This window comes from Gambusia affinis, linkage group LG10, assembly GCF_019740435.1.
Source record: "Gambusia affinis linkage group LG10, SWU_Gaff_1.0, whole genome shotgun sequence".
Classification (NCBI taxonomy): domain Eukaryota; kingdom Metazoa; phylum Chordata; class Actinopteri; order Cyprinodontiformes; family Poeciliidae; genus Gambusia; species Gambusia affinis.
In genome coordinates this window covers 29,508,960-29,523,283 of record NC_057877.1, presented here as the reverse complement: position 1 = coordinate 29,523,283, position 14,324 = coordinate 29,508,960, and the positions used below count along the sequence as shown (strand labels likewise).

Sequence of the window (14,324 nt, the reverse complement as noted above, 5' to 3'; positions counted from 1 at the left end):
TCTTCCAGCTCCTCCAGGAATCCCAAGGCGTTCCCAGGCCAGCAGAGAGACATCGTCCCTCCAGAGTGTCCTGGGTTTCCCCTCCTCTGGTGGGACATGAACTCCTCACCAGGGAGGCGTCCAGGAGGCATCCTGACCAGATGCTCCTCAACTGGCTCCTCTCGATGTGAAGGAGCAGCGGCTCTACTCGGAGTCCCTCCTGGATGACTGAGCTTCTCTCTCTAAGGGAGAGTCCAGACACCCTACGGAGAAAACCCATTTCAGCCGCTTGTATCCGTGATCTCGTTCTTTCGGTCATGACCCAAAGCTCATGACCATAGATGAGGGTGGGAACGTAGATCGACCGGTAAATCGAGAGCTTCGCTTTTTGGCTCAGCTCTCTCTTCACCACGACGGACCGGTACAGCGCCCGCTTGACGGCAGACGCTGCACCAATCCGCCTGTCGATCTCCCGCTCCCTTCTTCCTTCATTCGTGAACAAGATCCAGAGATACTTGAACTCCTCCACTTGGGGCAGGACACCCCCCCTGACCCGGAGAAGAAATGCATCAACTATAAACCTATTTTCTATAAACCTATCCTTAAGGGGGTGTGCTGTGGTGGTCAGCACGCCCCACGTTTGGAGGCCTCAGTCCTCGACGCAGACGTTGTGGGTTCGACTCCCGGTCCTGATGACCTTTGCCGCATGTCCTCCCCCCTCTCCTCACCCTCCTTCCTGTCTGCCTACTGTCGCAAAAATACGAGCCACTAGCGCCGCAAAAACTCTTCGGAGAAAAAAAAAAATCCTATCCTTAAGGAATAAATCTGGTCCACAAGTGAAATGCTCAGACAAACAGAGACGCTTGGAATCTGACTCAAAAAAAAAAGGGTTTTTTCTTTAAATTTTCCTTAAAAACATAAACAAGCAGCATTTAGCCTGGCGGGGTTAATAAAGCCTGGCGGGTCTCCAGGCTCATAATACACTGAATCAAAATAATCTGTACAACAGGTAATATTTCAAATGACAGACGTTGATTTTGTGTTTGACTTACGATGATTATCACAGAACACAACTACATTTATAAAATGTTTTCAAAATAATCAATTATAAAGTCCAGAATTTGCAGATTTTTATTCAAATCTACACATTTAGTGGTTTGATGACAAAAACATTGACACATTGTAAAGGACAGTTACTGTTATATAAATGTGTCCTTTAAAAAACGCAGTTTATGTAACCAAAACCTGTTGGTGCCTCCTGCTGGACACAGAGGAGAACAACATGCAGGTTTATCAGTAAATGATTAACAGCACAATAAATGCCCAGTCCTGGTCACAGCCAAACATTTACAGTCATTTAGTCTACATAAAAGAAAAAAATGGGTTTTAATTTTTCAAGGTCAAAAATTTACTGTTAACTCATTTTTAAATGTCAGCTAAAAGCAACTTCTTAATGAACAAACTAGATATGTAACCTGTAATATCAGCTTAAGATTAAGGCTAACACATGAACACATGAACACATGAACACGTTTACAGAACATGGTCAATAGAACTATTGATTAGATGTCAAAGATCACATTAACTGTATGCAAAAAAGTAACAACTTGTTTGGTTTACAAACTTCTGGCTGTGAAAAAACTGTACATCATGAAATTAACTATTTTAGTTGGATCAACCCACTGATATTTAGAAAGAAAATTCCATGACTTTTCCAGGACTCTCCCTGACCTTCAGTATAATTTTTCATGAGGTTCCTGTAGAAACATGTTTGACTAACAGAGCGAAGTTAGCGAACTACAGTGAGCAGCTCAAAATGAGGCAGATAGGAAGGAAATAGAAATGACAGAAATGTGGAAATGAAGCCCAACAGACAGGCATGAATTGAAACGTGTCAACATATTGACTGAGGAATCATATGATGATAATGTCATAAACAAAAACATTAGCAGTGATGCAAACACAAGATTGTAGAACCAACCGAACAGGCAGACAGACTGCAACACGGCTAGTCTTTCATTATTCAATGATTAATATTTATTTTTAACAAAGTAGCTACTGCAGAGCGCAGAGCAAAATTGCAGCTGCAGCAGCTCATTTAGAACTAGCAAGACGTGGGAAATGCTTCTAATCTGACTTGGTTAGTTAACCTCTTACACCCTAAGCGAGCCGAGGTCACATGGCAGCTGGACCCACCGGTGGGTCCGTCGGGTTCTAGAGGTTAAACTACTTCTGTAACTGAATTATTTCCACATCAGAAAGTCTAATCTGTGTGAGACTTTATGTGACGATTCAAATTACTGTTACGACCAAAGCTTTTTCCACATGTCATACATGGGAAAGGTTTCTCAAACGTGTGTGTTTCTATATGTCTAATCAACTCATCTCTTTCACTGAAAGATTTTCCACAGGTGTTGCAATGGAACATTTTTTTCAGGTCGTTCCTTCTCATGTGCTCAGTTAAATGACATTTTTCATAAAAAATTTTTCCACAGGTTCCACACATGAAAGGTTTCCCTCCTGTGTGAGTTCTGATGTGGCTAGTCAAATGGCTTTGGTGTCTGAAACTCTTCCCACATGTTATACAAGAGAAAGGCTTCTCACCTGTGTGAATTCTCGTGTGGACCTTCAAAACATGTTTGTAACGGAAACTCTTGCCACACTTTATACAAGAGAAGGGTTTTTCATCTGTGTGAGCGGTTATGTGGCTAGTTAAAGTACAATTGTCATTGATGCCTTTTTCACAGCTTATGCATGAGAAAAGTTTCTGCTCTGAATGATCTTTCATGTGCTGATTCAAACTATTTTTTTGACTAAAACCTTTTCCACAGTTTACACGAGAACTCATCAAGGTGAATTTTCATGTGGCTATTCAAATTATGTTTGCGAGTGAAACTTTTCCCACACTTTACACATGAGAAAGGCTTCTCACCTGTGTGAGTTCTCATGTGACCAGTCAAGATATTTTTTGTACTGAAACCTTTTCCACAAGTAACACATGAGAAAGGCTTCTCACCTGTGTGAGTTCTTGCGTGACGAATCAAACTGCTTTTACGACGGAAATGTTTTCCACATGTCATACAGAGAAATGGCTTCTCACCAGGGTGACTACTTAAGTGCCCAATACATTTAAGAGTATGACTGAAATTTTTTCCACAGGTTGGACAAGGGAATGGCTTCTTCTCTGTGCGAGTCCTCATGTGTACAGTCAAATTATGTTGGTAACTGAAACTTTTCCCGCATGTCATACATGAAAAAGGCTTCTTACCAAAGTGACTACTTCTGTGTCCAGCCCATTTAAGACTTTGGCTGAAAGATTTTCCACAGAACTGTTTTTCGCCTGTGTATTTCCTCATGTGGTCAGTAAAATCACTTTTTTCATTTATAACATGTAGAAAATGTTTTTGTGAAAACAGTGTCTCTTCTGAATGAACTACAATGTGTTGATTCAAACTACATTTTTGCCTGAAAGTTTCTCCACAGGTTACACATGAGAAAGGTTTCTCACCTGTGTGAATTCTCATGTGAGTTAAGTACAAATTCAATCTGAAACTTTTCCCACACACTTCACATTGTTTGCATTTTTTCCTTCTGTGATTTTCCCTGCCTTCGTCCCTCTGTCCTCTGGTTGCCTGAGCTCTCTTCTGTTGCTGATCATCTCTGCTGGATCCTGAGGCTTCATGAAGCTTTATTTCCTGATGATCTTCAGCTTTAGGGAAGTTCTGAAGGAGGATTTGCTCTCCATTTAGTTCTGGTAGTTGGTTTTCTGTACCATCAGTCTCCTGTTTCTGTACATCCTGGTCTTCATCCTGGCTGATGCCTTCAGCCTCCATCTTCACCACCTGCTCAGGTCCTGATCCAAGCTCCTCTTCCTTCACTTGCTTAGGTTTTAGTTCTACTGGTTCCTCTTCCCTCCCTTTGGTTTGTGGAGATTCTGTTTCCCTCTGGTCCAGATCAGCAGCTTCTGGTTGGTTGAGTATAAAATGATGCTTAGTAATAAACATAATGTTGTGGCAAATCTGAAAAAAAGAAAAGCAGAATTGTTATTTTGAAAGTTTAGGTCAACAGGTTGCTTTTTAATGTCCAGTCAATGAGTTGCTGGTTGAGCTGCTTGATCCCATTGGTTAACTTTTATTTACAAGGCATTGCCTGGATTCTGCTGGCCTATATTTGTACTGAAATTGCTCAGAGAAATGTTGACTCTGATGTAACTTGATGCTTCCATCTCAACCTTTTGCTCAGTAAAAAGGTTTTTGTTAATTTTGCTCCCTTATCCTGAAATTTGATGCAGACGTCAGTGAGATAGATTTTATCTCACCGACGTCTTGAGGTTCGACTCCATCCCAAGTTTTTAAAGATGTCAGCTAGGAAAGCCTGATATAAACGGTGTACTGTAGAAACAGTAGAAATTTGGCCTGTGAGGATCAGGATCCATGTTTCTTAGGTTGGACTCAAGTTTAAATCCACTGCTGGTGTGAAGCTCAGACGTGAGGATGCATTTATAGAACAGGATCAGAGGTGAGGTGAGAATATTTCTTTGTGAACAAAACGGCGTGTGTGTATCCACACTCGCCTCCTGACTAGCGCAGCACGCTGGTTTGTTTTATTTTATTTTATTTTTTATGTGGCGATACAAAAGCTTTGTCTATAGTCAAGTACAGATGCTGCCAGGCCTCGCAGAGATCAGAACAACTCGTCCCATGAAGTTCTGGCAACAAAAACAGTTTCTGTGGCGCCTTTTAAAAACTCAATAGAGACGAAATGGAAGAGCTACTGATGTGGCATAAATTAAATCTCCTGTTTGCCTCTCTACATGCAGCAGACATGCACAGTGCAGCAGGTCTAGCTCCTCATGCAGGGCCGGTCCAAGGTTGAACGAGGTCTTGGGCAGAATTTGAGTGAGGGGCCCCATCGGCACCACTAACAGCATTTAGTAAGTAAACTTTCCCGCTTTACATTTAAATGATAAATAATTTAATTGATCTTTGCTAAAACCATTAAATCACATTTAACAGCGTTGATATTCTCTTAGTTCATTTATGCCTTGGGCCGGCTCTAAATGTGATCAGCATTACATCATGTTTTAAGATTCACTAACTGAGGATTTAATTTGGTTTTAATAGAAGTGCAAATAAATATATTTATTTTCATTTCTTTATTTGTTTTTTAACTATAATTGCAGGCTTTTGTATTGTTTGCAATGTTTTCCAGTATCATAATAACCCAGGAATATTTTACCTTTCCTGTCAGCTTAATGTCTAAATCTATAACAGGGCCGTGCAGAGACCTTTGGAGGGTCAAAGTTAAAAAGGGGCACATTGAACAAAAACACCGGACAACAACACGGCAACAACCCATAATAATCCAGAATCTAATTGGATCCGACTGTATCACTGCCATCATGAGGGGAAATGCAAAGCAGATCTAGTCTAGATTTTCCCCAACAGGTAGAAAGTTTCTGTTTCTGCTGCTGAGCTGATCTGTGACTGAAGCTGTTAAACAGACCACAGGAGAGAAGGCCGCTTCCTCCTCTGGGGCCCTCAGACATTCAGGGGCCCCCAGACATTCAGGGGCCCCCAGACATTCAGGGGCCCTTAGAAATGGTTTAATTGCAACAGACCATGGATCTAAACCTGTAGCATCATTTATAGAGAATAACAATGTTATTACATTTTATTTAATGCATTCAGCTGAGAAAAAAATAAATAAATTTAGGGTTTAAATAGGACATCATCTAAAGAATCATCTCGATAGTTTTATTGTTGTGTTACCATGGCTACAACATGGTGTAATCTTTGTGTTTGAATTGGTTCACAAATACATCACAGCAAATAACCAATAATCAGTGATTGATTTTAAACTGGGCCAATAAACCTGGTCTCTCTCTCACAGATTCACCTGATCGACATTTAAACATGTTAGTGATGCTGAGGTTCTTAGGGGCCGCGGGGTTCTGTCCAAGGCCCCATATTACCTTGGGCCGGCCCTGGAGGAACAGCTGCTGGGCTGGAATCCACCTGGAATCCACCTGGAATCCCCCCTGTCAGCTCCCTGATGCTTTGGAGACATTTAGATTCATTTCATTGTGGCATGTTTGGCTTTTTGCTGCGGTTCTGATTGTTGCTCTCGTGTTCATTTTGTGGCTCTAATTGGACCGAATCTTCCTTTAACGTTTGAGGTTCTGCAGTAACTTCAGTTTACAGCCGCAACAGAAATCCGTAAATGATCCGTATCCATTAATTGCAGCACAACAGTGTTTAAATCAACACAATAAAGGCGGAAACAGCAAACGGTACCTGGAGGTTCGGAGGATTCGGGTTTCCAGCGGGGATCCAGCGCTCCGAGCCGGACATCGTGTCTTCCTCCGTCCGGATGTGGTTGGATGTTTCTCCAGCAGCAGTTGGTCTTTCTCTGATGATGAACAGAAGATCTAGTTGCTGCAGACTCTGAAATATTCAGCTCTCACAGCAGAAACCGGGTTTTAATCGACGATAATCACGAGGAAGCCTGGAAGCTAACGCTGCTAGCGCTCTGTTTACTTCCGCCGGAAGTCTCCCCCCACTTCCGTCTCCAACTAAAAGTATTTCTTTTCTCTAAAGATTCTATTAACTTATTTTGAGACATAAAAGAGACTTTTTTTCAAGTTGAATTGAGCAGTTTTTATTCCGACTTTATATTCTGAATAAACTGATTACATCCACAGTTAAATGTTAAACTGTCTAATCAAGTTTATTTGAATAACATATTTAAGCAACAAGATGGTTCAAAGTCCGTAACATCATAAAAATATAACAGTAACTAATTATGAAACACGCAATAAACTTTTTTAAACATTGTAATTGTTTGCTGTTTCCGATTAGATGTTGCAACTAAACATCATCAAAATCATCAAGCAAATATACAACAAATATGTTGATCAATGTTGCATTTATGAATCAAAAGCTACTCTAACCAGCTGGTCTCAGCCTCAGTGTTTCAGCTGTTTTGCAATTTTCTAGAAGTTTGTTATAGATTTGTGGTGCATAGAAGCTGAAAGCTGCTTGTCCTTGTTTGGTTCTGGTTCTGGGGAAGCAAAGTAAACCTTCAAAGACTAGCATCCAAGACTTCTGGCTTATTAATTATGGAGTACTTATAATTATCTTACCACCAAGAAAAGGAATTAGAGCAAAGTTAGAGTCCAGAGAAACGACTCATTACTTTAGATCAGTGTTTCTCAATTCCAGTCCTCAGGTCTCCTGCTCTGCGTGTTTTAGATGAGCCTCTATTCCAGAGCAGCTGATTCTAATGATTGCATCACCATCAAGTCCTGCAGGAGCCTGATAATCACCACATATTTAATCCAGGTGTGTGGCAGAAGGGAAACACCTAAAACATGCAGGGTGGGGGCCTGAGGACTGGAATTGAGAAACACTGATTTAGATCAACATTCAGGACAATAAACATCCAATTTGATCAAGAATCAGGAGATTCTTACTCTTACTAAACATGAGGAACCAATATGTAGTTCTTGACTTTTTTCTCTTGCTTTTCTTTTATCTGGTTTGTATTTCTTCTAACTCATGTAAAGCACTTTGAACTGCCTTGTTGCTGAAAATGTGCTACATAAATAAATTAGCTGATAATATTCAATCAACTTGAATGTTTGTCATTCTTCTGATTTGGTCTTTTCTCCACCTTTAGGATCTCTGATCAGTGTCTGTTTTCCTGAACTCCCTAGAATGACACCGAAGAAACAAACATGGAGTCATAAAAGGAAAATGGAAACATGGCTGCCAGATGCAACTAAACGCATTCAAATGTAAAAATTGCTTAAGATAGTCTGAGAAATTAAGACAGATAAAAAAATAACTTCAAACTCGTTTTCAAGCGAATAATTAAACTTCTAAAACCATTTCTCAGTTCCACTGACTGTCAGCTGAAGGATGAAATCAAATGTTTTCATGCAGAAAATTAACAATATTCAGGAATTCAACTGCATAAAAATGGTTTTACTGAGATCTAAACGTAACTGATTTTATTTATTAGCTACAGAGAAAATGAGGGAGAATAAACGGTAATAAATAATAAATGGTCTTAATTAAACAGGATTACTTCTACTGAAACAAAGAACAGGATAATAAGACAAGAAGTTTATTTAATGCATTTAAAATCATTTAATGCAAACTGGAGATAAAGTGGTGTCCAATAAAACATCCATTTTGCAGGATTAGAATGTATTTAGAATCTGTTGAAGCAGAAATTGTCTCTAAACCAGTGAAAATTCACCAAATATAAGACAGACACTTTATTTAATAAAGAATTTGATCAAACTTCAGGATGAACAAGCAGATTTTTTCAATTTATCAATTAGAATTTGTTCAGAAGTAGGAGTGTACTAAAATATTTAAATAGAGCCTCTGAGTTCAACAGGCTTTTATTTTGAAACTCTGTTTCGTTTCTTTACGCTAATTGAAATATTAGTATTGAAATATTTATACTAATATTTCAGCATGAAATATTAGTATAAATATTAGCACATTTAATTAGTAACATAAACATAATAAAGAGCAGACCCACATTGGTGCAGGAAACACGGCGGCCATCTTGGAGAGGTCGTCCCTACTTGGCTAAACCAAACCAGCAGAACCTCAGCACCGCCGATATTCTTGTTCATATCAACGGACTATTGACGTGAGATCTCGGGCTCAGATGGACATATTACTGTTTCTATTTTGTGAATACGGCGACCTGTCCAGGTGACCTCTGTCCAGGTGACCTCTGTCCAGGCGACCTCTGTCCAGGCGACCCGCCTCTCGGCCGGAACGTTATCTGGAGAGGCAGCAGGTTCTCCTGACCTCACTGGGGATAAGGTGTTAGAAAATGGATGGATGGATGAATTTTGTGAATAGAATGTTACTAAACTGTATTTGTATCCTAATACAAATACAGTTTAGTAGTGCTAAGCTGTAGTGCTAATATTAGCACTACAGCTAATATTAGCACTACAGCTAATGTTAGCTGTAGTGCTTGACGTAACACCGGGTTCAGCCCGCTATGAAGGCTAACTGAGATTTAGGAAATCTTTATATATATAAAATGTTTTTCAATATAAAATGTATAACTTTATATTTGTATTAATTTGTGTTTGTATATTTATATAAATATGTATCGCTATTACTAAATAAATATTTATAAAAGCCATTTGTGTCTATGTGCTTTGTAAAATAACCATCATAGATCAAACTTTATTGTCCCCAGTAAGGATATTTAAATATTCTGAACCACATATCAAATTCAAAAATACTTTAAAAAATTAATGTCCTTGTACATGTAGCTATAAAAGTTTGAACAAGGTTTACAGTAAAAAAGCATGAAAATCTGTTCAGTATTTAGCGAGTCGTTATTAAATGTGCTGATACTTCATAGCGCCTGCCAAACATAACGCTGCTCCAAGATGGCCACCCTGTCAGCAACAGTAGGCTAGAGCGGTGCATGACGTGTCCACTCTTTATCGTGTCTATGGTTGGAAGGACCACACAGAAAAAAGTGGATTTTATCAAAAATTTAATTAAAAAGAAAAAAATTTCAATTTAAAATCTGAACTGAACATCAAGACTGACTGTGTGAACGAAGCCTTAGACGTTGCGAGAAGTCAAGCGTTCGGACATGACTTGGTCCAGTTTTCAGCAGCCTGCAGTCGTTATTCACTTTGCTGATTCTGCAGTGAGCTGCTGCAGGTAACCAGGAAAACCCAAATTTGAGCTTTAGCTGCACGTTTCCTATGAAACAAGTGGAATTAATTTTCTTGCGAGACATCATACAGCAATTATTGTGACACCCATGCATTCCACACTGATGATTGTGAGCTACATCGTAGCCACAGCTGCCCTGGAGCAGTCCGACAGAAGTGAGGCTGCCATGCACAGGCACCACATGTCGGGCCCTCTGACCTCTCAGTTAAACCGCCTCGCCTGTGTGAGTTTTTATGTGGGCAATTAAATAAATGTTCTTGGTAAAACCCTTTCCACAGGTCTGACAGGAAAAGGGTTTCTCCCCTGTGTGAGTTCTCATGTGACGAGTTAATTGACATTTTACTGCAAAGCTTTTTCCACATGTAAGACATGAATATGGTTTCTCCCCTGTGTGAATCCTCATGTGGAATTTCAGATTACCCTTTAAACTGCAACGTTTCCCACAGATCTGACAAGAGTAAGGCTTCTCCCCGGTGTGGGTTCTTATATGCTGAGTCAAACTGCTCTTCATGATGAAACATAGTCCACAGGTCAAACAGGAAAAGGGCTTTTCACCAGTGTGTGTTCTTATGTGTGTGAGCAAGGCACTTTTCTGATTGAAACTCTTTCCACAGGTTTGACACATGAACGGTTTCTCTCCTGTGTGTTTTCGTGAGTGAACTTTGAGACCTGGCTTCTGAGTGAAACTCTGTCCACAGATCTGACATGAGAAAGGCTTCTCCCCTGTGTGACTTCTCATATGACTAATCAAAGTACCTCTGGTACTAAAACTTTTCCCACAGGTTTTACAAGCATAAGGCTTCTCTCCCGTGTGAGTTCTCACATGAGTAGTTAACTGACTCCTGCTAGCAAAGGTCTTGTTACAAATTTCACAAGGAAAGGGCTTCTCGCCGGTGTGCGTTCTCATGTGAAGAGTTAAATTCATCCTCTGAATGAAACTTTTCCCACAGGTCTGGCAGGAGAAAGGCTTCTCACCACTATGAATCTTCATGTGGTTTTTTAGATGACTTTTGAGAATGAACTTTTTGGCACAGGTGGAACATTTAAAAGGTTTCTCACCTGTGTGAATTCTCATGTGTGCAATCAGATACTTCTGAGTGAAAGTTTTTCCACAAATTTTGCAAGATGACAGATTGTAATTGGTGTCACTTTTTCGGTGCCTTTTTAGTTTTGCTTTGCGACTTCCCTTGTCTTGCTCAGACTCTTCTGTGCTGGATCCAGAGTTGCCTTCGTTGCTTTCTTCCTGATTCTGGTCCTCAGAATCAGCAGAGTTCTGGTCCGTGTTTGGTTCTGGTTCTCTCAGGTCATCGTCATCAGAAAGAGGACCCAAAAAAGCCGCCGGTTTGAGGTCGCTGTTTGGTTCTGGCTCTCTGGGGCGGTCCTGCTCAGGAACAGGGCTCACCTTGAAGGTATCCATCTCTTCTTTCAGAACCAGTTCTGCCTTCTGACTGACACGAAGCTCATCGTGTTCCTCTTTAATCTGCACAGATTCTATTTCCTCCTGATCCAAATGCACGTCCGCCGCCAGGCTGCAGGCCTGCTGGTCCGTCTGAATCTCCTCCTCCTTGCAGATGTAATGCTGTGGGACGTCTGCAACAAAACAAAGAAAACTGAACAACGCCACACTAGAATGTGACACCGTGTTAACAGAAGCTTTCTGCATTGGAGAGGACTCTTTGTTGGACCGCGGGTCTAGAACTAGCCGAGCCGACGTGACTCCAGCTGATAACCAAGTGGCTAGTCAAGCAGCTAAACATTCCCTGTGTGTTGCCACAAGGTTAATTTCTCAGATTTCACCCAAGTGTTAGAGGAGGAAAACTAAAAACTTTCACAGCGCTCCGATGTAAAGATGCAAAACAAATATTTATACCACAGTTTTGCATCATTCTTTTGCAAGAGCAATTGGTTGTTAGCTAACCTCCAGAAAAACAAACTGCGGTTGAAAAACTGTGTGGCTGTCCATCTACTTGCAGCTCCTTCGTCATCGCGCCAGCGCAGCACTCCTCATTTGCATAAATTGCAAACTTCTAATAAAACACTTATTCACAATAAAACATCATGAAATTACCTACATGTAATATAATAATTCAACCTAAACCTTAACTATAAATGCACTTACTGAATTACTAATTAAACTGAATATTTTATACATTAACTCCACATCCTGCCCACCTGAGCGCTCCAAAACTGTTCAAGCAGACGTGTAAATTAAAACGAAGATATTGTTGTTATTGTGTTTTTCACTCTGTTAGAATCCCAAAATACGTCCCAAGAAAATGCCCACAGCATGACACCACCAGCACCAGCAGCAGCCAGGACAATTCATAAGAGGAGGAATGAATCCAAACGTTGATGGTCACGTGACACTGATGCAGTGAAGGATTGTGGGTTTCTTAACTGAAGCAGAGAACTAATGTTAGAGATTCATTGACCAAGCAAAGGCTACAAATATGAACAATGATTCTCACAGATGTTCAAGAACTGATTAGCAGCAGAAACACACAAATGAATCATTAAAAAAATCAGACACTGTGATTTATGGATTTTTTTAGATCTTAGGTGGACACGGTAAAAACAGATTTCTACAAAATCATGGCAAATGAAACTTGTAACATGAAATAAGTGATTTCATAAACATGCAGGCTCCTTTAAGTAGCTAATTAGGTTTGGTTGGAAGACGAGGCGAAGGTTCTGGAGAGGCCTAGTCAAAGCGCAGACCTGTTCATAGCTGATTCCCACCAACCTGACGGTGCTGGAACAGGAAATCAGATGAGTTGCCATGACAACGCAGGTGACACATTATGATGTCACCAGGTGATGAACCATCCAATCACTGAACAGATGCTGAGAGCAGGTAAACTGAAGTTATTCAAGAGGAACAATGGAGCCACACGGCTTCAGCCGCGACACCACGGAACCGGTCCGGACCGTTAAACTCCCCAGAACCGTCCTGACCCACTGCATCGGACCAACGACGACCTCAGACAGGCAGAAACAAAAAGCCAAGAACAAATTCTGGGATTTTAAAGAGCAAAATGAAAAAATAAGTAAGGACATTATGGCAGATGAAAAACTTTCACAGATTAATTTTCTTTAATTTATGCAGCTAATACTTTCAGTATGCAATGCATTTTTATATTAGAATAAAATACTTCCATTGAAAATATCTAGTGTTTGTTTTCTTGGTCTCTAAATCTCAGCAGATAGAAAATAATATGAGAACAAAGCTGGTGTAGAAACAGGAGGTCTCACTGTGACAAACTCTCGGTCTGTATATTATTGTGCACTTTTGTTTGTTTTTCATCAGTGGGTAGAGCATCTGGATATTTGACTGAAGTACAAAGTATGGTACTTTTAAGGTCAAACTCCTAAATGTCCAGCTCTGGATTTATTTACTGCCATTTAGGCGGCAGTTTGCCCTGCAGTTTCCACTCTACGCATTTTAACTGACCTGCAGCCGTTTATCGTGGCAGTAAACAGTATTTTAACTCTGACAGGTTTAGGTCTGTTATCATCGCTGCTCCAGGTGAAGCTGGCTGGTCTCTCCACACCGCCTGCCTGCCTTACGGCCTCTGGCCAGCAGGGGGCCACTGTACGAATCAAACCTTGATAAATTCGCCTCCAGGTCTCGTCAAACTTTATCTCCCAGCAGAACCGACAACTAACTCGCTCGGCCCCGAACCTGCTCGCTGTAAGCTGACTCGGGGTCTCCAGGTGAGGTCCAGCAGTCTCCGCTGCCGGTCGATCTCCTCCTCGTACCGGACGATGGTTTTCTCCAGCTGGGTGAAGATTTCTTCAGCAGCAGCAGTTAGTCTCTCTCTGATAAACTCTCTCAGAGGCTCAACGGAACACATTGTTGCTGAACAGAACCGGAACACACCTGGAAACACTCTGGGACACGGCTGCTAGCAGGAAGCTAACCGAGCTGTAGGAAGCTAACGTTGCTAGCCCCTTTGTTTTCCTCCACCGGAAGCCTGGCCGCAAGTTTCCGGTGTGACGCCTACCTTTAGGCGGAGCTATTTTACCAAACTGGGTGAAAGAACGTCTCAGAAAAAGCAGTAAAAGAAGTATTTCGGTATTATTTGAGTTTAGAACCCGATTTACAGGAGAAACCTTCTTACAACTAATCCGAAAGCTACCGTGGCTGTTCTGTGAACACACTATTTAAGCCAAATAAATGAATTAAAGGCCATCTAATGCGTCACATCCCTTCGGTTTGGAGGAATGGACCTGAAACCTTTATTGTCTTGTTTTAGCTCTGCAGCTGACGAGCTTCGCTTCGTTCTCTTCTCGGTTCAGCAATAAATACGCCTCAGACTGTCTGTAACCGTCTACGGGAAGCCAACGGGGTCAGAATCTGATTCCTCAGCCTGACCCCAGTCAGGACGGTCAATCCGCTACAGACGGCCCAACCACGATGTCATCAATGCCAACATGAAGATCAGTAAATACTGAAAATGTATTTTGAGTTTTTCTATATATTGCGCAACCCAAATGTTCATAAAACCCTTATATTTGACATGGGCTTTATATTTTTGTTCAGTGTAATATCTGCACAAAATTTGATAGTTGCAGTTGGAGGCGGAACTTAAAGCATATTGTCTGTTTCTGGGT

The 14,324-nt window shown here is 41.0% G+C and overlaps 2 protein-coding genes across 3 annotated transcripts; both read right to left on the bottom strand.

Moving 5' to 3' along the window:
* Window positions 1–1,094: 1,094 nt before the first annotated feature.
* On the bottom strand, window positions 1,095–8,900 carry LOC122838090 (oocyte zinc finger protein XlCOF6.1-like). Of its 2 annotated transcripts, XM_044128475.1 has the most exons (4): window positions 7,124–8,900; window positions 6,276–6,390; window positions 2,996–3,998; window positions 1,095–2,911 (listed from the first exon to the last, which is right to left on the bottom strand). In XM_044128475.1, the coding sequence occupies exons 2-4, from the start codon at window positions 6,330–6,332 to the stop codon at window positions 2,793–2,795; spliced, it is 1,179 nt and encodes a 392-aa protein (XP_043984410.1). In that variant the 5' UTR covers window positions 6,333–6,390; window positions 7,124–8,900; the 3' UTR covers window positions 1,095–2,792. The 2 variants fall into 2 exon arrangements, with proteins under 2 accessions (XP_043984410.1, XP_043984409.1); XM_044128474.1 differs by having other exon boundaries at window positions 1,095–3,998; window positions 7,124–8,896.
* Window positions 8,901–9,509: 609 nt separating this feature from the next.
* On the bottom strand, window positions 9,510–13,706 carry LOC122838077 (gastrula zinc finger protein XlCGF57.1-like). The gene is made up of 2 exons (XM_044128447.1): window positions 13,393–13,706; window positions 9,510–11,300 (listed from the first exon to the last, which is right to left on the bottom strand). The coding sequence occupies exons 1-2, from the start codon at window positions 13,562–13,564 to the stop codon at window positions 9,916–9,918; spliced, it is 1,557 nt and encodes a 518-aa protein (XP_043984382.1). The 5' UTR covers window positions 13,565–13,706; the 3' UTR covers window positions 9,510–9,915.
* Between the last annotated feature and the right edge of the window lie 618 nt (window positions 13,707–14,324).

Coding starts and splice junctions, on each gene's coding strand:
- LOC122838077 (XM_044128447.1), bottom strand. CDS start 13,564: ATGTGTTCCGTTGAGCCTCTGAGAGAGTTTATCAGAGAGAGACTAACT. Junction 11,301..13,392: donor AGTCAGCTTACAGCGAGCAG/GTTCGGGGCCGA, acceptor GTTTTGTTGCAG/ACGTCCCACAGCATTACATC.
- LOC122838090 (XM_044128474.1), bottom strand. CDS start 6,332: ATGTCCGGCTCGGAGCGCTGGATCCCCGCTGGAAACCCGAATCCTCCG. Junction 3,999..6,275: donor CGAATCCTCCGAACCTCCAG/GTACCGTTTGCT, acceptor TCTTTTTTTCAG/ATTTGCCACAACATTATGTT.